This window comes from Populus trichocarpa, chromosome 19 (assembly GCF_000002775.5).
Source record: "Populus trichocarpa isolate Nisqually-1 chromosome 19, P.trichocarpa_v4.1, whole genome shotgun sequence".
NCBI classification, from domain to species: Eukaryota; Viridiplantae; Streptophyta; class Magnoliopsida; order Malpighiales; family Salicaceae; genus Populus; species Populus trichocarpa.
In genome coordinates, this window is record NC_037303.2 from 9251623 (window position 1) to 9275237 (window position 23615).

Below are 23615 nucleotides of genomic sequence, written 5' to 3' on the forward strand. Positions count from 1 at the left end.
TATCCTCTGTATACAAATCCTTTTCCACCAAGTGCAACATGTATCTGAATATTCTTGTGTGCATATTTGAAATGGGTATATGTCCCTAATTATTTCTTTTTGCATCTATTCATGAATGTTTACGCAATTTGGTCCTCTTTCTTATTTAAATCTTTTTCTGTTTTAATGTTAAAATTCTGGAGTAATTTTTGCTGTCTGTCTTAACTTTTGACATGCTCTTTTCCATGGGATGTGCTTGATGTTGGTTGGAGTGCTGACTTATCATATATTTTTTTCCTCTAGGGTTGTCATAAATGCGGATGCACCTTACATTAAAATGGTCAGTGAGCAGTTCGATAGGTGTCATGGAACCCTTCTTCAATATGTGGAATTCCTCTGTAGTGCTGTGACGCCACCCTCAGCATATGCTCAGTTGATTCCCTCTCTTGATGATCTTGTCCACCTGTACCACCTTGATCCTGAGGTCTCTCCTTCCTTTCTCTCTGTGTGTGTTTGTATTGTTCAAGCCTCTAATTTTTCTGTATTTTGGTCATTGATTTATCCTATTATGTCTGCTTGATCATTTATAAATTACATTTAGAGTGTTGTTTACTGTGCAGTATTATTTAGTTTTTATGACAGGTATCCTTATGCTTGTACATAACTTTAATCTTCATTTCTCTGTGCATTTTAGGTTGCATTTTTAATATATCGCCCAGTCATGAGGCTTTTCAAGTGCGCTGGCAGTTTAGATGTTTTCTGGCCCTTGGAAAACAATAAAACAGTAACTAATACAAGTGCAATCCTGGAGCCTGAAGCCATAGAATGTTCTGGCGGAGTGATTCTGGATCTTGGCTCTTCCCATAAGTCTGTAACGTAATAATCTTGTCTTTTACTTTGTTTTATTCTGTAGCATTTCTTGGCCTGTGATTCTTTTTCTTATACACTAACTTGTGTGTGGAATACCTAATAAGAAACAACGATTTTATGAAGAAAGTTACTTTTATAGTAAAGAATAATCATATATCAATGGTATGTAGGTGGTCGGATCTTCTTGAGACTGTGAAAACCATGTTGCCTTCAAAAGCCTGGAATAGTCTCTCACCTGATCTCTATGCAACTTTTTGGGGACTCACACTTTATGATCTCTATGTTCCTAGAAACCGTTACGAGTCTGAAATTGCCAAGCAGCATGCTGCTCTTAAAGCTCTGGAAGAGCTTTCTGATAATTCTAGTTCAGCAATTACTAAAAGGAAGAAAGAGAAGGAAAGGATTCAAGAATCTCTTGATCGTTTGACTAGTGAGCTCCGTAAACATGAAGATAATGTTTCATCTGTTCGTAGACGACTCTCTTGTGAAAAGGACAAATGGCTGACTTCCTGTCCTGATACTTTGAAAATCAATATGGAGTTCCTTCAGCGTTGTATTTTTCCCCGTTGTACTTTCAGCATGCCAGATGCTGTTTATTGTGCCATGTTTGTACATACTCTTCATTCACTTGGCACTCCGTTTTTCAACACAGTAAACCATGTTGATGTTCTGATATGTAAGACATTACAACCTATGATATGCTGCTGTACTGAATATGAAGCAGGTAGACTTGGAAGGTTTTTGTATGAGACATTAAAGATTGCTTACTACTGGAAGGTATTGACAACTTCATGGTCCTTTCTGTTATTCAGATTTATTTTTGCTTTCACTAATTGGAGTTTGTTTCATAAAGTAAAAGAAATTATTTTTTTGCTAAATTAAATTATATGCAAGTGCACATGGGAGTGTGCTTGTTTGAATTTAGCACTTGTGTTTGATTGAAATAACCATTTGTTTGCTTTTCTTTTTGCCTGCACCCTAACTCAATGCTCTTCTTTTCTTTTATTGAATGCTTTGCTACCAGAGTGATGAATCTATATATGAACATGAGTGTGGAAATATGCCTGGATTTGCTGTGTATTATAGATTTCCAAACAGCCAACGGGTTACATATGGTCAATTCATCAAGGTTAGTTCTTGAGATGGAAGTTGTATTTATTTTTTTCAACTGGTTGTCATTTTCACAAACTGAAATCTCTTTCTGAATATTTCGTCATCTGGATGACTTTGCATCAAGTGTTGATTCTTTATCTACCTTTCTGCATTTAATTCTATTCATCTACATAATGCATTGTTCAGCCTTTAATGTACTTTTCAAACTGAGCTTATTGGTCTTACTTTTCTTAAGTTCATATCTGGACATGTGTTAAATTGGGGACTAATTTTTATGTAGGATCCCCATATTGAAACTAGTCATGCTCAGGAAATCCTGAAGTCATCTTTAAGTATCCACTAGTGCTAATATGTGGCATTAGTTGAAATCTAGAAGTCTTACGGTCTTCTAAATGATATTGATTCTGGTTGCAAATCCTCTTGGGAACCGGAAAAAGTTTAAGCTTTAAATTAATTTCTTGAGATTTTTTTTTATGAATGGTCACTATAGTTTTTATATTTTCTTCATTGATAATATTACATTGAAGATCATTTTTGTTTTTATTCCACTTGACCCATTGCTGCCTCTTACTTTTCCCTTCTTTGCTGGCTTTTTCTTACTCTCGTCTTTTCTTGATCATTTTCCTTTGGCCAAGTTCAACCTTTTGGTCAGTCACTACTGATATTTAAGGCACAGAGATATGTGATTTATTGAATCATCTGTTAAAACCAGATATTATGTGTTTACTTTTATACCATAATTGGGTATTGGTCATATTAGTGGTAATTGTTTATTCATTTTATCTGCTCTTTTGGTGATAGGTACACTGGAAATGGAGTCAGAGAATGTCTCGGCTATTGATTCAGTGTCTGGAATCATCTGAGTACATGGAAATTCGAAACGCTCTTATTTTGTTGACAAAAATTTCAGGAGTTTTTCCAGTTACTAAAAGGAGTGGTATTAACCTTGAAAAACGAGTAAGAGACGTCAAGAAAGGAGACCTTTATTTATCTTAATTTTATGGTTTCAAACCATAACTTCAGTTCTTTTCCTTTGTCTCCTTTTCTATACAGGTAACTAGAATCAAAAGTGATGAAAGGGAGGATCTCAAAGTTTTGGCAACAGGTGTTGCTGCAGCTTTGGCTGCTAGAAAGGTTGGTGGGATTCACTAGTGAATTTAGCTTCCCTTGCTACATATTTAAAAAATTTCTTGTTATTTGCAGCCTTCGTGGATTACAGATGAAGAATTTGGCATGGGATATCTTGAAATAAAGCCTCCATCTGCTGCATCAAAATCTTTATCTGGAAATGCAGCTGCAGCACAAAATAGTTCTGCTCTTAATGTTTCTCAAGGTGAACCTGCTGAGGGAAGAGCACCTCACACTGGAAGCCAACATGGAGATCCTGGGAATTCAACCAGAGAGCAGATATCCAGGGCAAAACATGCTGATGGGAGGTCAGATAGAACAGACAATGTCTCACATTCGAAATTTGATCAAGGGCATCAAAAATCCAAAGGTGGTTCATCAACCAATGGGTCAAATGCCCAGTCAGCTGGTTCTGCAGCTGCTGTTCATGTAGGAGCATCAAGATCAGAAAATCGAAAGGGGGTGGATGATTCATCAAATAGAACATTGGAGGATGGCACTGTCAGAGCTGCTCCAAAGAACTTAGCGGAGTCTGAGGTATTGTCTAGATTGTGTTCAATATGGTACATAGACAATTTTATATAGTGCGTCAATGAAGGCAATGTTAAACATTCTTATTGAACAGCGGTAGTGAGATTTTTTTTTCCTTGTGTCGAGGGAAAGAAACAATACCTTTTTTCTGTTGAAATAGACACGAGGTAGTGATTTTACAATTTGGGACCCACAAGATATTTATTATTTCTTGAATCCTTAAAAGGATATATTATAATTTACCTTTGGCTGATTTTCTTTTTCCTTCTCTTTATTGACAGATGAAAATTTCCACAAAGCGGCTGGTTTCCAAAACACCAAAGCAAGATGTTGTAAAAGATGATAATAAATCTGGAAAAGCTGTTGGCCGAACTCCATCCTCATCCACAAGTGACAAAGACATCCAGGTTCATTTATCAGAGGGCAGGCAAGGGGGTGCTGCTAATGTTTCTTCTGCACTCACATTGAATGGTAATGCAGTTTCAACATCCGGAAAAATATCTACCCTGTCTACAAGAGCATCTGATTCTTATGGTGCTGAATCAAAGTCAGATAGTGGACTTAACAAACCTATGCCAAAAGCTGAAGCAACTGAAGTTGCTGATGTGCAGAAGCCACCTCAACTTGTTCATTCTCCTAGGCATGATAACTCTGTTGCTGCTTCAAAGTCCAGTGATAAGTTGCAAAAAAGAGCGAGTCCTGCTGAAGAACCTGACAGATCAAGTAAACGGCGAAAAGGGGATGGTGAATTGAGAGATTTAGAGGGTGAAGTTAAATTCTCTGAAAGAGAGAGGTCTACAGATACTCGATCTGCGGATCTTGATAAAGTGGGAAATGATGAACAGAATAAGCATAGGAGTACGGATAAACCTTTGGATAGGTCAAAAGATAAAGGTAATGATAGATATGATAGGGATCATCGGGAAAGATCGGAGCGTCCTGATAAATCCCATGGGGATGATAGTTTAGCTGACAGATCGAGAGACAAATCAATGGAAAGATATGGAAGAGAGCGTTCGGATGAGAGAGGGATGGATAGGGGTACTGATAGGAGTTTCGATAGACTAGCTGACAAAGCCAAAGATGACAGAAGCAAGTTACGGTACAATGATACATCTGCTGAAAAATCTCAGGGTGATGATCGTTTTCATGGGCAAAACTTGCCTCCACCACCACCTTTACCTCCTCACATGGTTCCCCAGTCAGTTACTTCTGGTAGAAGAGATGAAGATGCTGACCGAAGGTTTGGAACTACCAGACATGCCCAGAGGCTTTCTCCTAGGCATGACGAGAAAGAACGAAGACGATCAGAAGAAAATTCCTTGGTTTCACAAGATGATACAAAACGAAGAAAAGAAGATGATGTTCGTGAGAGAAAGCGAGAAGAGCGAGAGGGGTTGTCAATTAAGGTATGAATTAGCCGCTAACTCGTTGATTCCATTTTGATTCTTAATTAAGTGGCCATTCAGCACTTAATACATGCAAGATTGGACTGAGTATGAAACAGTTGAATCTGATTTATCATTTCTAGGAATGGCAATGACATTTAATAGAGGACAACATATACCTGTATAACTGATATTTGTACTTTTGTTTTCTTTAGTTTCTTATAGTCGCTTGCTCTCCTTTGTGATAGGAGGTTTGTTTTATTTGCCACCTGCATAATTTAACTGTTGCTGTCATATGGTATTTGTTCCTCCATGTTTTGGCATATTGATAGAATGCTATCTTTTATGGTCATATGGACTCTGAGCATGAGTGCATAAAAGTGAGCTGTTTTAATGTCATAGTTTCACTTGTAATTCATAATTGTTTTAGTTTGCTTGTCAAGCAAATTTTTCTCATTGGGCCGTGTTGATGTATGATATTTCTTGTGGTCTTGATAACATACCCATTGTTGGACTCCATAGTTTTTGGTGTTTGGCTCTCTTTGTAGCCCAATGGCTTCAGTCATCTGTATCATGAATAATTTCTTTTGTCCTGGATATTTAGCACTTTTTGCAGAGGGCAACACTCTGCTTAACATGTTCTACCTTGTTTGAGTAGAGACAATATAAATTACAAGTTCATCTGATCGCTTCTTGGCATGGATCATGTTTTGCATTTTGGTGCTTGTTGGTTTGAATTGGAACTGTTACCGACTTAGACAAGCAAGAGATTCTCCCCTGGATATTTATACAGCCGTGCTCTGATTCATCCATTATGTGCAAATGCTTTGACATCATAAATTTGTGAGAGTCTGAGTCTGGAATGATTTACACTGTACGAACTACAATTGTCAATTTGGATATTGTACCATTTAAAGATGAAATCATCCAAGAAAAATAAGCCTTGAATATTATCCAAACTATTAAAGAGAAATAGATGATGGTCTATTTTTATTTTTTTAGAACAACTAGATGCTGTTATTCTTTTATTGGTCTCTTTGTGTTTAGAAGAAGAGAGGTTTTTGCTTATATCTCTGAGTTGGTAATTTGTAGGTGGAAGAGAGGGAAAGAGAAAGGGAGAGGGAGAAAACCCATCTCTTGAAGGAGGAAATGGATGCTGGTGCAGCTGCTAAGAGACGGAAAATTAAAAGAGATCATCTGCCAACTGGGGAAGCTGGTGAATATTCTCCTGTTGCCCCACCACCTCCTCCCCTTGGTAGTGGCATGTCACAATCATATGATGGTAGGGATAGGGGAGATCGGAAGGGGGGCACGATTCAGCGTACAAGTTACTTGGAGGAACCTTCCATAAGGATTCATGGTAAAGACGTAGCTGGCAAGATGGCTCGTCGTGATGCTGATCCGTATCCTTAAAATCCATTCTTTAGTAATTAATAATGCATGCCATCATGTGCATATTCAATTGAGGGATCTGGAAGCCAGTAAAATTGTTTAAATCCCTGTTCCCTGTCCGCTGCAAATTGTAATTTGTGATGGGGTAATTTTTCAACATTAAGCTGTACACCTTGCATTTTGCGTTTAGTTGTGTACTGGCTTGTGGACATGATGTGCATTAGGCATGCAGCATTACAATGTTGTAGTTTTGCCGTCAAGCTAGCTTGTGATGCGAATACAATGCATGCTTCGCTATTTCTTTGAAGATCGTTGTTTTATATTGCAAGTCCTTAATCAGCTTTTAGAATGTATGACCGGGAATGGGATGAGGACAAGAGGCAGAGAGCTGAACAAAAGCGGAGGCACCGCAAGTAGTGGATGGGCCATAGCTTGAGATGTATTTTCTGGATGGGCCATAGCTTGAGCGGGAATGGATGTGCTTGATTGTGTGAGTTCCTGGTCTTAATTCTTTTATCCATTTAATTCTACCACAGTTCAAGATTTTTGCCAGTTGTCTAAAGTTTCAGGAATGGCAAGTTAGATTTATGCCCTTTTTGTATGCTATTGTAAAAGTGTGAGCTATGTAGTACAGTGAAACTTGCCAATTCTCTCCTAAACTAAGTGTAAAAATAAATTTTGAGATAGATTTTCTTGCCTCCTATCCCTTCTATGTTTGGTGATGCATCCAATATACTCGAAGAATGACAAGAGCTGCTGTTATAATGGTAGTCTATGTTTGCTTCTAGCTGCTATAATTGGTAAAAAGGGAGAGACTTTTACTTCATGATTGCTGGTGGGACATGATTAGTGAGTCATATTGTTTTTTCCATGCAAGTAGCACTTCCCGGTAAAAGGGTTCCAGCGCCATAATCAGTCACCTCTCTATCCATCAGTTCCTTGTGCCACCAAATTGAGCTGCTTTTGTCTGAATGCATAATTAGCGTGTTTTAGGGCTTTATTCTTCTTTTTTTTCGTAAAAAGAAAGAAGAATACAAGGGGAGATTGGCGCTTCTGTAATCAATAATGTTAAAAGATTGTGGAAAGTAGCGGCCATAAAGAGAACCTGATTCGTCTTAAAGAAAACCTGATATCAGAGATAGTTTTATATTCTTTTGGTTTTTATATGAGATCCCATAGGTGTTTCCTTGTTCTTGAAGAGATGCAAGACATGAAGCAATCTACATGAAATATTCCGCAAAACAAAGAAAGATTATGGATAACTTGTTCTTATGGAAGAGTGCTTCTGCCACCTCCCTATGCAAGTCATTTTATTCACCTAGAAAGCTGAGGCTATTTTTCTCTTTGATCGACAGTTGGCGTGCCCATCAAAAAACTCCAGCACTGGCTCTGGATTTACCTCCCAACAAAGGCAGGGCAAGCGTGACACAAGTTAATGCCATGCGATTCACAACAATGAGTGTGGTAACATTTCGCACCTCAAATCCTTACAGCACAATACGCCACCTAATTTATGCACTATTTAATACATGAAATGCTGTTACCTACCACGAACAAATCATATTAAATGTAATTTACCCTTGGTACTTGGATTATTATGTATGCATGGGCTGCTCCAGAGAAACGACATTAGAGGAAAAGAAAAACAAAAATCCATCACAGGCAGTTTCTTTAACTGTAGGTTTAAACCATTTCATTTCCACCCGTACAACATTAAATAAGTACACACAGAGGAAGAGTAATTATTTCGAAGCAGAATGGTTTGCACGAGAGGGAATAGTAGAAAGGAGATTCAGCTGGCGGATCTGACACTCTCAATGGCAATAACTAAATTATCGAATTTGGCCCCGGTGACTTCCTTTACGATCTTGCCTTGCTTGAGAATCTTGAAGGTCGGTACTACCTTTATGCCAAGCTCTTTTGCCAACGGCTGCCAACAATTATCAAATTCAGAGGGTGGTCTCCCAGGTGGTGTTTCTCGTGTGTGCATGTCATTAAGCTTCGATCAATAAGGTATGGCAGCTACTTACCTTGTTTTCTTGGTTGCAATCAAGTTTTAAGAACACAACATCATCATACTTCTGGGATAATTCCTTGTACTTTGGAGCTATTAACTTGCAAGGGCCACACCTAAAAATCACAAGGAACAAACACAGTCAACACTAGTAATGGGAACTGAAATGGAAGGATTGAAGCAAGTATCAATCCAGAGATGTGGTCGGATTATGCAATCAGTATGAAACACGCGATAGTTTTTCTTATAGCTAGTGAAATTGCTTGACAAGCACTACGTCCCATGAGATGTAGCTAGCTCAACGGGGAAAGGATGAATGAGCATGGTGAGGGTAAAACGCCGATGTTTAATTGCATTGAAACACATGCTATATCCAATTAAAACTCGATTCATTTTCATACCAGTCAAACGGCGAGCTGTTCTTGACTCTCAGAATCAAGCTCAATCTTAAAGCCAGAGAGTTGAATTCTTGACAAGGAGTAGTATAATCTGTATGAACATCTAGATGGGCAACCCGTAGGTGTACATACTACTATTATCCAATCCAATGAAGAGTCGAAGAGCAAATTGATTTTAAAAGAAGAGATAAGAAAAACAAACATAACATATGTATTACCATTGGGTGTACATGTCGAGGACGACAGTCTTATCCCCGGCTGAGTTAACGATGGGCCAGAAGGTGTCCTTGGTGACCTCAGTGACCTGTCCAACAGCGGAAGTGGGACCCGCCGTGTCCAAGCTCGACCTCACTGTAGAAACCAGGTTTCTGCTGCCATTCCTCTTGATCACATTCTTTTGCCTTGACGATAGCTTGCAGTAGGAGGAGAGATCCTTTGTGGGGGTAGAGGAGTATTGGGGCGTGATGGGGTTTGCAGGAGAACCGGCAAAGGATGGTGAGGAGCGGATGGAGGAAGTAGGAGACAGTGAGAACTGGATCGAAGCCATTGTTGATCAGCAAATGACTCTGTGCTGTGCGACTGTATGTAAGTGATCTAATAATAGCTTGTGGACTGCTGCCGGTGGTGGAAATTTCTATGAGCTGCAGAAGAAAGATGGGAGGGAGATTGACGGAAATATGATTTTGGGATTCCTTTAGACAATATCTTGGGGGTGTTTATGTCAGTTTAAGGCAAGAAAAGAGAGGCTGGAGACAGTTTGACTGAGACACGCCAGGAAAGAAAAAAAAATAGTCTTATTCTCGATTTTGAATGACAGAATTAACCTCCCAGTTTCCAGCTCCATGCCATTTCATTGAGAGACGGGGAGCGGGTAAGTTGGTCATCTTGCAAGTAAGTGCAAGAGACTAGTGGCCGTTAATTGAATTCGAGAAAAGACAGAAAAATGGGGATATTTTAGTCATTAGACTCCGGATAGTTGCTGGAGATAATTAGGGTAAAAGAAAACGTATGGATGATGATAAAAGGAAAATCTGATTTTTGTTTAAATATATGATTTTGGAAAAACTTGTGATTCTGAAAAATCTTAATTTTTCTCCAGTCTTTTAACAAATGAAAATTTAGTTTTATCTTTATCCATAACCTCATAAGTATTAAGTCGTTGATATTTTAAGATGTGAGTATCTTTCAGTTGGTTCAATTTATATAAGAAATTCAACTAAATTATTTTAAAAAAAAAAACTTATATTGAAATATAAAAAAACTAGTACAAACCAAATAATTTGGTATAGTTTGGCTTTCTATTTAAAAAAATTTAAAAAAAAACTCAATTAAGAGTTTCATGGATAAATTCAATTTTTTTAAATAGAAAACCAAACTATACCAATGAGCCTAAACTTTTATTTTTTTTATTAAAAAAATCAGTTCAATTCTATTACCTATTTAAAAATCAAAATTTTTTCGTGGATTTTTTTAATTAGGCTTTTTCTAGGCTTTAATGTAATTGGCCTAAGCTTTTTTTTTTTCAATTTAAAAGAAAATTAGTTTGATTTTTTGGTTTGTCAAATCTAAAACTAAAATCAATTGATTTTTTTATGTTTTCTATTCACCTTTTCTTTTGTTAATTTGATTTCTCACGGTTATTTTACTTATCCTTGATCATCTCTTTATGTCATGGCATGATAATCAATTATAAGGTCATGACATGGTAATCTAATGTTCATTTTATAGCCATTCACTATCTGTATTATAAATATATATTTTTAAAATGCGCGCAAATTAACCCGAACATTAATATTTATATATATATTTTCAAAATTTAAAAATATCTTCGAGTTAGCTTATACAACAACAAAGTCTAAATTGCCATCTCAACAATGTTATGAATGCATCCTCCAAATACGTCTAGTGCTTTTAGAAAGCTATAATCCCTTGGATGCTATCCAAATTAATTTCGAATAGAAGAAGTCGAAGAACGCTATGAAATCTTTATATTCATGAATAAATGATTGAATAGATACGAATAGAAAAATGTCCTTAATTGGTACAGTACTAATTAGTATGGCTATGCCAGTACTGATGCTTCCTTTAGTCCCTTGCATCGTGTGGCCGACCTCCAGCTATCAAGCACAAAGAGAGTATAGTTAACGAAATCCAAAATGTTTCTCGTATTTATACCTTGCAGTCTCAAGTGTTGTAAAGTTTTTCACTTTTATATACATGTCATATGTTGACAAGTGGGAGCATTGTTTTAAAGCCTACATGGGTACATGGGACCTAACTAATTTGAGGTGGTTTGAGTTGAAAAAAAAATAAAGAAACAACTCGGACTGAACCAGTTAAAATCCAGGTCGACCCATGACCTAATCAACCCAAAATAAATCTAGTTCCCAACCTGACTTGGTTATCCTCAAACACGTAAATCAACTCCAAGCTTCACATTCATAATATTTTCTACTTTCTCTAAATATCTTGGTAACAAAGCATGATCAACTTGATCCTTTTTCTACTTCATAACTTCACGAAATCAATTCTTGTTGCATTGCTTCACCTCCATTCTTAGAAGAAAAAAAAATAGAGAGAGAAAGAAAACCAAGTTAGTGAGTTGATACTCGGGCTAGTGAACATAAATTATAATTTGTGGGAGGCTCTAATCTTTGATGGTGTCGTATGGAGAAGTTACACACAAAAATTTAATGATGAAAATCAATTGTCACAATGAGAAACGAAGAAGAGAGAGTCAAGATTATATGGGATGAGATTTTATAATTTTAAAGTTAATCTGATTAATGAGCACAAGAAGTAGATCTATTAGAAATTATATCCATTGCCACTTGAAATAACAACTAAAGCTAAAAGAAAAAGAGAAAGGAGTGAAGGGTGGTTATTACTTGAACATGGGCTAATAAAGGATAATGAAAAACTTTTACCTAAAAATTATGATGTTATAGGAGGTTGGGTTTTAAATTTGATTTTGGGTTAAGGTTCAAGTGTAGAAATAATATTTATTAAAAAGTAAATTAAATCAATTTAGATTAATCTAAATTGATTTTCTTAATTCGTGACTTGAGTTTTATCAGAATAAATTTTATAATTATGAATGAGAGAGAGAAGATATTGGTTAGTTGATAGCTTTCTTAAGTAACATTAAATTGTCAATCTTAACCCAAATTTTTTCTTAAATGGTATTTTCAGGCTAACAATAAGCAATAATATGATGAGCTATATAATACACAAGTAAAAATCTTTATCCAAAACCAAGAAATGTTCTTTACTTTTTTTATTTATTTTATAAGAGTTGACCTCTTTTCTTTATGAATAACAATCACTTGCATATATTTATTTATGAGAAAATCAACATATTTAATTCTTATTGAACTTATGTTTAATATTTTTAAAATCTATTTTTAATAAATTTATTATCTTATGCCTTTGTTTAATAAATAGTTTAGGATATTAATAAGAATTTTAATGTGATTAATTTTCTTATTAAATTTTGAAAAAATATTTGTGGAATTTATGTTAAATAAAATTTGTTTTTTTGGGAAATAATCAAATTAGATTTGATTCAATATTCTAAGTGTTAGAAATATTATTTTATAGTAGCCAATAACTAGAATTGAAGCATGCAATATTATATCGAATGTCTGCCGTTTCATTTCCTTGATTAATATAACATATAACAGAATCAAACATAACATTCTTTATATAAGATAACTTAAGTGATCTCAAGTCTAAGGATCACTTATACAACTGTCATGTGAACCTTTCTATAGACATAGATGATCTTACCATATGAAATTCTCATGCGACTCAATTCAGTGTACATGTCTTATGACAAACACCTACATATTAGTTCTAAGTATCCCCTATATCTTTATTTATGAGAACAAATGCATCATTTCACAAAGAAAAGAACATAATATAGATTTTAAATGATATGAATATTAAAGATAAATTAATTCTTTATTAATAATGAATATATATTTACCTGAATATAATAATACCACGTATAACCAACCGATTGACTACAAAACATATTAAACTAACATGACACGTGTTTTATTTTTGCATGTTTGTAGATTTAAAATTGAATGCACTTCAGGCTTTTCTTAACCAACTTGTTTTGTTAGAATCTTAAAGTTTATCACTTAGGTTTTGCATGGAATAGAAGTAAGAAAAGAAATATAGGAGCATGTGCTTTCGGGCTAATGTGTTTCTTCACCGGAATTCCAAGGAATTTAGATGAACAGCCACTTGATTTTGTTTTCCAGTTACGAACGTTGGCATGTCAATATACATGCAAGATCAGTAGATAGTTGCTTTCCTTCTAAAAGAATCGTTTCTAAACCCAGTTTTCAAAATCTGCAGAAAGTAGAGAATGTTAGGCTGCTAGTTCTTCCTTTAAGTAACATGCTGATCCAATGCTAACCTTTTTTTGCAACCCAGTTTTTTAATTTTTGCCCTTCTAAATGCTTAGGCTTATCAGTTCAGCTTATGTTGTGAAAAGAAATAGAAAGATAACCCAATTAAAAAACCGAGAGAGTTCATCATGTGGTTAATAATTGTCAGTGGCTAAAGTTTAGGGTTTCTTAGTATATTTTCTGCGTTTATTACTTTACTGTCATGAGTTTTGATAAGCCAGCATGTACTTTCATGATCTGTAAAATAATAATAATAATAATAAATGTTTATTCCTTGAAATTATGAGAGGCAAATAAAATGCAGGTCATTAATTTAAAGTCACATAAAAATCACATAATATTGATATCAATGGTGAGCCAGAGTTTTTTAAACAAGTAGGCAAATTATTAACAAATATTATATTATATTATATAGATATGTGTTAGAAATCAATTCAAAACATATATACTAATTCATATTAAGTAAAATTAATTTAAAAATACTTTAAAATAAAAAAAATTTACATTATAATTGTTCTTTTCGAGTTTTTATATTTTAAAACCGCTTCATAATATAACTTCATTATTAATCTTATCGAAGATATCTTTCTCAATGTATATAATCAAACTGTCATTCATCCACGTATCTCTCATCTTATTCTACAATTTACTTTTGACAATATGCATAGCAGAAAAAAACTCTTGTCACTGTAGCAGTTGCAACTGGTAAAAGTATTGACAATTTGATATATACTAATGGAAATATCAAATTCTTCTTTATTTTTATCATTTTCTCTGCAAGACTAACAATACCTTCAATACCAGAGAACTCATCATCACCACGTAGATCAATAATATACGTATCAAGTCGGTCACCAAGTACCATAAGGTCCACTATAGAGAATTCATTGGGATAAAAATGAGCAATGCGAATAAACTTTTCTTTGTTGAAAGTAGAGAAAGAGTCATTTGGGTTTAAACATGCCACACAAAGAAGTAACTTCATACTCGTCTCAGTAAAACGATCATCTAACTCAGTAAGTTGCATGTCAATGATATTGTTAAACAATTCATAACAGAAATGGTGTAGGTTTGTAATCCCTTGAGATTTTCACCTTGAACGCCCACAAAGCTTGTACTCGTAATCTATGTTTAGAATATTAATATCATGTTTGATGCAAAAAGATACACTTCTTCTAATAAATATTCTCAATCATTCTCTCTCATTATTTTGAATCGTTTTTTTTTTATGTTTTCAATAAACTCATAGCATTTTCTATGTCTTGATCTTTTCTTTGTAATGCTTTTGAGAACTCATTAGTAACTGCTAGTATCATTCTCAAATAATAAAGCATGAACACAAAATTAAATGATTCCATAATATCAAAACCCTTAAATTATCATAAACCCTAATATTTTTAATAACTAATTATAAAAGAATAAAATTAAAATTAGACAATGAAACAAATAGAAAAAATGAAGGAAATTTACGTAAAGCATAAAGCAAAAAGCAAAAGAGGTTAATTGTTTAACTGTACTTGAAGAGAAATTTGCATATGGAAGAGAGACAGGAAACAACAGCTCAAAAAAAAAAAGACTCTCGGTTAGTTAGGGTAAGAAAAAGAAAGAAAAGGAAAAAATTTAGGGTAAAGAGCTGGACATATATATTATATATATTCTATTAAGATATAAGTCAACAATAACAACTTTCCTTCCGTGTATCAACCATTCACTAAACTATTATATTAATATTTTAATATAAAAATATTAAAAAATATTAAAGGGGCAATTGCCCCTTTTCATCTCTATGTGGCTCCACCACTTATTGATATGCATTAAAATTTATTTTCTGCGATCCAATATTTTTACAATCTTAGATGTGCTCTAGAAAAATGGAAGGAAAGACATAAAATCATAAGTATCTTAGAGTTTGTATAAAAAAACATGCTCAAATTGCTTATATGATGAATTATTTATTTCGTAAATAAAATTCAAGGTTTTTAGATGTTAATCTAGAAATTGGAGGATTAGAACTTTTTAAATGGCTTTTTATTATAAGTCCTTTTTTTTACATGTTATTTCCATATTATCTTTTCTAAAAAAAAGAAATTTTTTTTCATGACATTACAAGTTTTTATATTGAGTTCTTATAACTTCTTTATAAAAATCCATTAAGATTTGACCTACGTTAAAAGGTTTATTGGACCGACATTCTAAATCTTTCATAAACCCATTTCTTTTTCTATTAAAATAACATCATGTCTAAAATGTTTTGCTAATCACTCTTGGTATGTAAGATAAATGAAATATAAGTTGTTATCTTGGATATTAAGAAGTGTAGCCCATCTATTTATTTCAAATAATACAACAAGTCTTTAATCAAGTACACTTATCGACCTAGCTATTAAAACCAACTTTAATCAAAACATCACCGACTAGACAAAAACTTGATGAAAACTCATCAAAGCATTTTGGTACTCATTTTAGGGTTAAAAACCATGTGTTAGATCTACATCAATTTCTAAAACTATGATACTCTTTGACCTAACAATTAAAGATAAATTGAACCAAAACATCGCCAACTTGATGAAAACTTGACAGAAACTCATTGGAAACTTGTTAATGCATTTTCAAACTCATTTTAAGGTTGAAAATAATGTATTAAGTATATGTCAATCCCTAAAACCAGGAGACTTATCATCTTTACCATTGAAAATCAAGTTTAATCAAAATATAGCCAACTTGACTAAAACTCGATGAAAGCTCATCGATGCATTTTGAACTCATTTTAGGGTTAGAAACCATTTGTTAGGTCTACATCGATCTCTATAACTAAGAAACTTATTAACCTGAATATTTAGAAAGTTTAAACAAAGAATAGTAAGGGGGAATACAAAAACACAAACTATATAGGGAAAATACATTAGGTTTCACCTAGACTCATAATATTTAAAATCATGGTATTATGATGCATATCAAAAGCTAGGTATAACTTGAGCATCTCAAAAGGTCTGAAATGAAATATTAAACATAGACCAAAATATTTATTCTAAATAGGGCATGGGTTTATACCTTGATGAAGGTTGTTGCTGCTATTACAAAAAGGATGCAACTGTTTCTAGATTTAGAGACTTAAAATAACAATATTTATAGTTGGGCTCCTACAAAAGTTTTAGATCTCATTCTCATCTTTACAAATAACTTAAACTTGATTTATTATGAATATAACTCTAGATGTAGGTTAAAAACCAAATAGGGTTTGAGTTGTAGTAAGCTTCTAGACAGATTTAGACTTCTTCATTTCTTTTATGTTTAGAACTTTAAAATGATAGGATTGAGTTTTTGACTCTTTATAAAAGTTTTAGTCCTATGTATTAACTTTCTAAAAGATAAAGAATGCTTGAAAAGAAGGTGTTAAGCTCTAACTAGAACTAAAAAAACAAATAGTGTTTTGATTTGATTGGATCAGTCTGCCTTTTCCAAATCAAACCTTTCTTGGTGTATATCTTTTTTTTCAGCCTCTTTATCGTTCTTTCCCCTCTTTTTTCCAATATTTTTGCCCTTTTATAAGCCTTAAATAAGGATCTAGAACCTCTCATTCAACACTTAGTCTTGTCCCTTAACTTTGTAAAATTAATGTTCTCCATCCAGCTCTCTTTACTAGTTGTCTTTATTAAAGATGAAATAATGTGTCTTTTATGGTAATGGTGTTGTTGGTTTTGAAAGACAAATAGGGGTATCTTTTGCTTGGTTTGGTTGTAAGAAAAATAGGATGAAGAGCTATGTTTTTCATGGTTTGATCATACAACATTTACAGCTAAAAAAAGATGCTATAATGAGGTGTTATTTTGTGGAGAATGTATAGCAGTTGCATGAATTATGATGGTATATTTTTTGGCATGCTTTTATAGCATAAAAATAAGGTGCAAAGATTGAAGTTTTGGAAGAATATGCAACACAAAAAAAAAGGTGTAAGGATTCATTTTTTTACTTGATTATACAAAGTATGCAGCAACAAAATAGGATGAAGACTATGACAACAAGTACAAGGATTGTATTATTGGCACAATTGCAAGATAAAAAATGGTTTCAAAAGGTGGGCTTTTGGTTGATTTTATAACTGGAATAAGAGACAAAATGGTGTGGTTTTTTTACTCTTTTCTCAATTGTAATTAGGGATGAAATGGTGTGGTTTTTGGCCTTTTTTATAGCAATAATAAAGGGTATATGAGTTGTATTTTCATGATAAATTGTACAATATTTAAAGAATGAAAAGAGGTTTGAAAAGGTGTCATTTTAGCTCTTTTTGTAGGTAGAACATGGATGGAAATGTGAGTTTTTATGGCTTAACTTTGAAACAAATAACAAAAGGATGGAAAGGGTGCCTCTTGACATGATTTATAACAGATTATGTGAGCTTTAAAGGTGAATTTATGGCTGCAATTAGCCATACAATAGTAGAGAGAGAGAGAGAGATAAAGCATGAGTTTTGGTTTGTTCTTATGAGAAAATAAAAATGAGGTTTTTATTATGGATATGAAAAAGAAAAATAGAAAAACATTGTCGTTTGTTCTTAAAAAATGGTAACAAAAGGATTAAAAATGTGAAATAGCTAAAAATTGTTCAAATTGTGTCAAGAATGCATTTTCCATGGAAACTTTGTATTTTTTTTTTCTATTTTGGAACAAAGTAGAAAAAAATGATTGAAAGAAGGGATTAAAATTGAGATATTACATCCATGATATTGAGTGAACTGCTCAACCACATTAACTATATTAGATAAATCACTACAACACTAAAGAATCTAGTCCCGCTACCATATCCACATGGATACAAACCTAAGTATAAATATGATGACCATGCAAGGTTAGTAGGATATAATATTTAGTAATGTCAAACTTTTAAAGTTTAAATACTGACTAAACATAGTTGGATTTCATTTGAAGGGAACCTAGTTTTGCCTATCACAAGAACAAATCCTCTTCCAAACTATATAATTGCCAACATAGATCATGTGAAGATTAATGGGCATGGAATGAGATGGTTTTATAAATATGTAATGAGATGGGGTCAAACTTTTAAAATGTTGCTTTCAGAAACAATTTATTTTCTTTTTTATTTCATATGGGATAAACAACACTTTTTAATGATATCATTTTCTTTATGACATTGTCATTTATTATAAATCAAGAAATATAGCTTAAAAGTATTATTTGACATTTTATTTTATCTATAAGAGGATCATATATAAATGAAAAATGCATTTATAAAATCTTATAAAATTGGTCCATTTCCAAAATTGTTTGGGTCACTAATGAATTATTGTTTTTATTTGAATGTTTTTATTTTGTTTTATTTTAATGCCACTAATGAATTTCTCATGATAGATTTGTTTTATGGAGAAAAATAGAATTGAGCCTTGAACTAGATTTTATTTTTAAATTATATAATTTGGCAGGTTTATATAGCTTAAGGCACATATCTTTATTATCTTGGATTTTTTGTTAATAGTTTTTGAACTTGTATTTTGTTTATATGGTTTGACATATGGATTTGGGCCTAAAATTCCAAATCCAAATTCACTTTGTGTTTTATTAGATATGGACTCACAACTGAGTCACATTTAACACCTATACGAACTACAATTGAGTCAACCCTAACACCTAAATAAACCAATAATCATTGACCACCTAAATGAACTAGCCACAAATCAGCATCAATCACGAGTAACCTCTAAATGCATCACTAAAACAGTAGTAACAACAACACATAATCACATGCATTAACGACCTTTTTTCTCTTTCTCTCTCTCTCTCTCCCCCTCTCCATAATGCAACACTTTAACCTCTAGACGTATGGATCCATGTATTGATAATAGTAGGCTTTACATGCCACCATGTCAATAGCCAAGTTTAGCATGCTTTGAGGGTAGTTTTATCCTTTTTTATACTTTATGGTATCTCTATATTTGTATGTATTTGTGATATTTCAAAGACTTTTATTGTACCAGTGCATGAGGTCTCAGAAGTTGGAAATTATTGAGAACTAATTTAGAGGTTAGGGCAGAGATCATCGAGGACTTGTAAGGAGTACTAATGTAAGGTTCAACATCTCATAATAAGGCTGAAAAGATTGAGTGTTGATATTTGAATTATACAAGGCATTATAATTTGCTCTCAGTGTGATTTTTTTTATTAAGTTTTTTTGTGCTTGATTGGTTTAGCTTTAAAATATATTTTTATAAAGTTATTATTGGATTTGAGCTATGTACATGACCTTTACTACACCAATTTTGATATTGATATAAAAATCATATTATTTTATTTTAAATTTTTGCTTAAAATATATGTTTGTTGTCATGTTATTTTCATTGTTATTGCTTGATTGCTTTCATGTTATGTTAAGTTTTTTTGTGTAAAATCCATGACACAACCAATTTTAGGTTGATGTAGTTATAATTAAAATTGTGTGCATGTTTGTCATTGTATTAGTTTTTTTTTAACATGAAAATCCTTTCCCCTAAAAAATTCTAACTTTAAAATTACTTTCATGTAAAGTTGTTTATATTCATTTGTTGCAAGTGTGGTTTGTATTCATTTGGTTTTTGTGCCATATTTTGTTGAGTAATTTTTATGCTAAATTTCTTGCATTTTTTATGCTAAAAATATATATTCATGTGCCAACTCAATAAGAACAATAGTTGTTCATTACCAAACATGAACAAGAAGGCTAAAATCAATCATAAAAAGTAAAAGTGATCAAGAAGAGTTTTTATTATTGTAACCACTTTATAATTTTCTTTGCAAAATATTTTTGTTACAAGAATTTTATCTTTACTCTGTATTCATTACTAAAATATCAGCTTCATTAATTAATGAATATTAAAGATAAATAAAAGTATTTGTTAATTATTAATATATTTTGCATGAATAAAGTTAGCATCACATATAATCAACTGATTGGTTAGATGACATATACACTAACAGGAATTGATTCTTAAATTGTCAAAGAAAGGTCTTGTAAAAGGCCTTCCACATCTTATGTATAAAAAAAGTGATATGTTATGCATGTTAATGGGAAACAAGTCAAGAGCTCTTTCAAGGTTAATAATCAATTTTTCACAAATCATGCACTTCAACTTCTTTATATGGACTTATTTGGTCCTATGCGTGTTTCAAGTCTTGGTGGTAAAATTTTGCATTTGTTATATTCGATGATTATACTAGATTTAAATGGGTTTTATTTCTTTTTCACAAGGATGAAGCAATTCAAGTTTTCTCAAAGTTTTGCAAAAGAGTTCAAAATGAAAAAGATTGTTTTATTTCCAAAATTAAAAGTGATCATGGTAGAGAATTTGAAAATCTTGCTTTTAAAAACTAGTTATAACCATGACTTTTCTACTCCTGAAACTCCACAATAAGATGGGGTTATGTAAAGAAAGAATCATTATCTTCAAGAAATGGAAAGAACTATGCTAAATGAGTATAGTTTGCCTCAGTATTTTTAGGAGGAAGCCATAAACGCTTTTTATTATATTTCAAATCGAGTTTTCCTTCGATCTATTTTACATAAAACTTCATATGAGTTTTAGTTTAAAATAGAATCCAATATTTCTTATTTTCATGTATTTGGATCAAAATGCTTCATAACCATAAAAATAATTTGGGAAAGTTTGATGTCAAATCCTATAAAGGTATATTTCTTGGTCATTCCTCTACTAGTAAAGCTTATAGAGCATATAATCAAAGAACTCTAGTAATTGAAGAATCTATATATGATGTGTTTAATCGAATATGTTGGTATATAAGTTATTTTTGATAGGTTAAACCTAAATGAATCACAAGAAGACACATCTAAAAGGAATGGTTAAAAGAAATAACCTCAATTCCATCCTCAAGAACATGATCAACACGACATAGAGCAAGCTTCACAAAGTTTTTCCATATCAATTTGAAAACTAAGAGGACTTTCGCAAGATTCAATAATTAATGACCTATCAAATGGAGTTAGGACATGATCTTCCATGATAAATCAAGTCGGTAATGTTACTTTCATCTCTAAACTTGAACCTAAAAGTTATGATGAAGCCTTGTAAGATAAGTATTGGATACTCTCCAAGCAAGATGAGCTTAATGAATTTGAAAAAAAAAAGTATGGGAATTAGTTCCTAGGCTCAAAGGTCATTCAATTATTGAAACCAAATGAGAGTGTTTCACAACAAACTTTATGAATTCAGAGTTGTTTGAAACAAGGCTCACTTCATTACCCGAAGATTAAACCAAGAGGATGGAATAAATTATGATGAAACTTATGCTCTAGAGCAAGAATAAAATCTATTTGTATGTTACTTGCATTTGCATGTTTTAAAATCTTCAAGCTTTTTTAATTGAATGTGAAAAGCGTGTTGAATGGAATCTATTTGTATGTTGCTTGCATTTGCATGTTTTAAAATTTTCAAGCTTTTTTCAATTGGATATGAAAAGTACTTTCTTAAATGTTATATCCTGGAAGAATTTTATGTAGAACAACCTTTTAGTTTTGAAAGCCATAATTTTTCAAACTATGTTTTTAAGCTTAAGCAAGCTCCTCAAGCTTCGTATGAGAGACTAAGTAAACTCTTAATTTTAAAAGGTTTTAACATAGGTTAGATTGATTCAACATTATTTCTAAAATACAAAAATCATAATTTAATTATCATATAAATTTATGTTGATGATATTTTATTTGGTGCTATTAACAAATCCTTGTGTAAGGAATTTGAACATTGTATGCGTAAGGAATTTGAGATGACCATAATGGGAGAATTAGCTTTCCTCCTCAGACTTCAAATCAAATAATAAAATGATGGTATATTCACCATGCAAGCTAAATATAACAAGGAGCTAATAAAAAAAAGTTTGACTTGGATTCCCTATGTTCAAGTCCTACACTAATGAGCACAACCACGAAACTTGACAAACACGAAGGTAAAAAGATGGACATCAAAGGATATCAAGGTATGATTGATATCTTACTCTATTTAACAACTTGTAAACCCGATATCATGTTTAGTGTCGGTTTATGTGCTAGATTTAAAACTAGTCATAGAGAGTCTCACCTTCGTGTTGTTAAATGTATTTTTAGATATCTAAAGGAACAATTAGATTGGGTTTTTGGTACCCTCGTATGAATAATTTCTATTTAATTAGTTATTCAGACTCTAACTTTGTTGGTTGCACAGTCAATAAAAAAAACTAATAAGACTTGCCAATTCCTACGACATGCATTAGTATCATGGTATAAATTTGATCAAAACCCCCTATCCAATACTCTCAGACCAAGCATATAGAAATTAACATTATTGCATGGTTGCATGCTTACGTAAAATTTTTGAATTGTTTGCACATCTATGCAAAGTAAACTACATGATAAAAGCAAGACAAGAAGGAAAGGTCATTTTCTTTTGGTCTTTTAGAAATGTTACTACTAAAGACAAAACATTGGGGTATGACCAAAAGTTTGTCCAGCTGAATGAAGAGTAATAAATTGGACATAGAAAAACATAAGTGGCTTTAATTAAAAAACTAATAAAATAGCCTCTAATTAAAATAAAATTGAGACCATTATAGAGAAACGGGTAGCCTTTAAAACACAAAAGAAAAACTCGAGTTGCTACGAGTAGAAAAGCATACAATAATTTAAAATTTTCAAGGTTAGAGCCCGAAAACTTGTTTTAAACATAAATCAAACCAATACAACTAGAAATATATTTTTTTTCTAAAACAAAGATGATGCACATAAAAAAATAAAACATTTGAACAACTCTAAAATCATGGATTGAGCTTGAAAGCCTCACTAGAAAATCATATATTCTAAAAGTAAATTTTAGAGTAAATGACCTTTACTTCAATAGAATTGTAAATAGAAAAATCATATACAGATTGTGTGAGGTTAGAGAAGAAAGAAAACAAAATAGAGAAAGCAAAGGAAAAAGAGCAATTAGAATTTTGTCTATTTCTATGATTAAAAAAAAGATGCTAGATGTAGCGTGATAAAGATAAAATGTGTTATTAATGATTCTCATATCTTGGTTTACTAAATGAAATACGTTTAATGAGAAACTATTTATATAAGTGAGAAATATGATCATTTTTTTAATTTTTTTGAAAAATATATGAATTCTCTAAAACACTAACAAAATCAAGAGATGTTCAGATCCAAAATAAACACAACTATAAGAATTAATAAAGAAAAACTCTAGAAAGAGAACTACGTGAATATTATTGTCTTAGTTTACACAAAGAAAATAATCATTATACCATGTTCACTAATTAGCCAAATAAATTTGATAGCACTTTTATAAGGAAGGTTCACAACCAAAAGCTATCTATTCTAATATAGTGATCGTCCAATTCATATTCTT

The 23615-nt window shown here is 32.5% G+C and overlaps 2 protein-coding genes across 4 annotated transcripts in view; one reads left to right on the plus strand and one right to left on the minus strand.

Annotated features, from left to right (window-relative positions):
* The window catches only part of LOC7455213 (THO complex subunit 2), a 28138-nt gene extending 20142 nt beyond the window's left edge, over window positions 1-7996 (plus strand). The window contains exons 23-33 of one of the 3 annotated variants that reach the window (XR_008058227.1): window positions 283-463; window positions 674-855; window positions 1020-1626; window positions 1874-1978; window positions 2764-2919; window positions 3016-3096; window positions 3166-3627; window positions 3903-5030; window positions 6102-6412; window positions 6749-6891; window positions 7757-7996. Coding sequence is in view for 1 of the 3 variants with exons in the window: in XM_024591376.2 (XP_024447144.1) it covers window positions 283-463; window positions 674-855; window positions 1020-1626; window positions 1874-1978; window positions 2764-2919; window positions 3016-3096; window positions 3166-3627; window positions 3903-5030; window positions 6102-6412; window positions 6749-6818 (3283 nt within the window). In the remaining 2 variants the exon portion in view is untranslated. Of the gene's footprint in view, window positions 1-282; window positions 464-673; window positions 856-1019; window positions 1627-1873; window positions 1979-2763; window positions 2920-3015; window positions 3097-3165; window positions 3628-3902; window positions 5031-6101; window positions 6413-6748; window positions 7103-7602; window positions 7622-7756 lie in introns of those variants that run through there. The other 2 variants (XR_002979346.2, XM_024591376.2) reach the window with 2 other exon arrangements.
* Window positions 7997-8043: 47 nt separating this feature from the next.
* LOC7459228 (thioredoxin F-type, chloroplastic) lies at window positions 8044-9557 on the minus strand. The gene is made up of 3 exons (XM_002325871.4): window positions 9032-9557; window positions 8432-8531; window positions 8044-8331 (listed from the first exon to the last, which is right to left on the minus strand). The coding sequence occupies exons 1-3, from the start codon at window positions 9358-9360 to the stop codon at window positions 8194-8196; spliced, it is 567 nt and encodes a 188-aa protein (XP_002325907.1). The 5' UTR covers window positions 9361-9557; the 3' UTR covers window positions 8044-8193.
* Between the last annotated feature and the right edge of the window lie 14058 nt (window positions 9558-23615).

Bases quoted from the DNA above. Each gene is read 5' to 3' on its own strand.
- LOC7459228 (XM_002325871.4), bottom strand. From the start codon at position 9,360: ATGGCTTCGATCCAGTTCTCACTGTCTCCTACTTCCTCCATCCGCTCC. The intron at 8,532-9,031 runs GTAATACATATG...TGTGATTTTTAG, and splicing joins CTCGACATGTACACCCAATG to GTGTGGCCCTTGCAAGTTAA. The intron at 8,332-8,431 runs GTAAGTAGCTGC...AATTGTTGGCAG, and splicing joins ATTGCAACCAAGAAAACAAG to CCGTTGGCAAAAGAGCTTGG.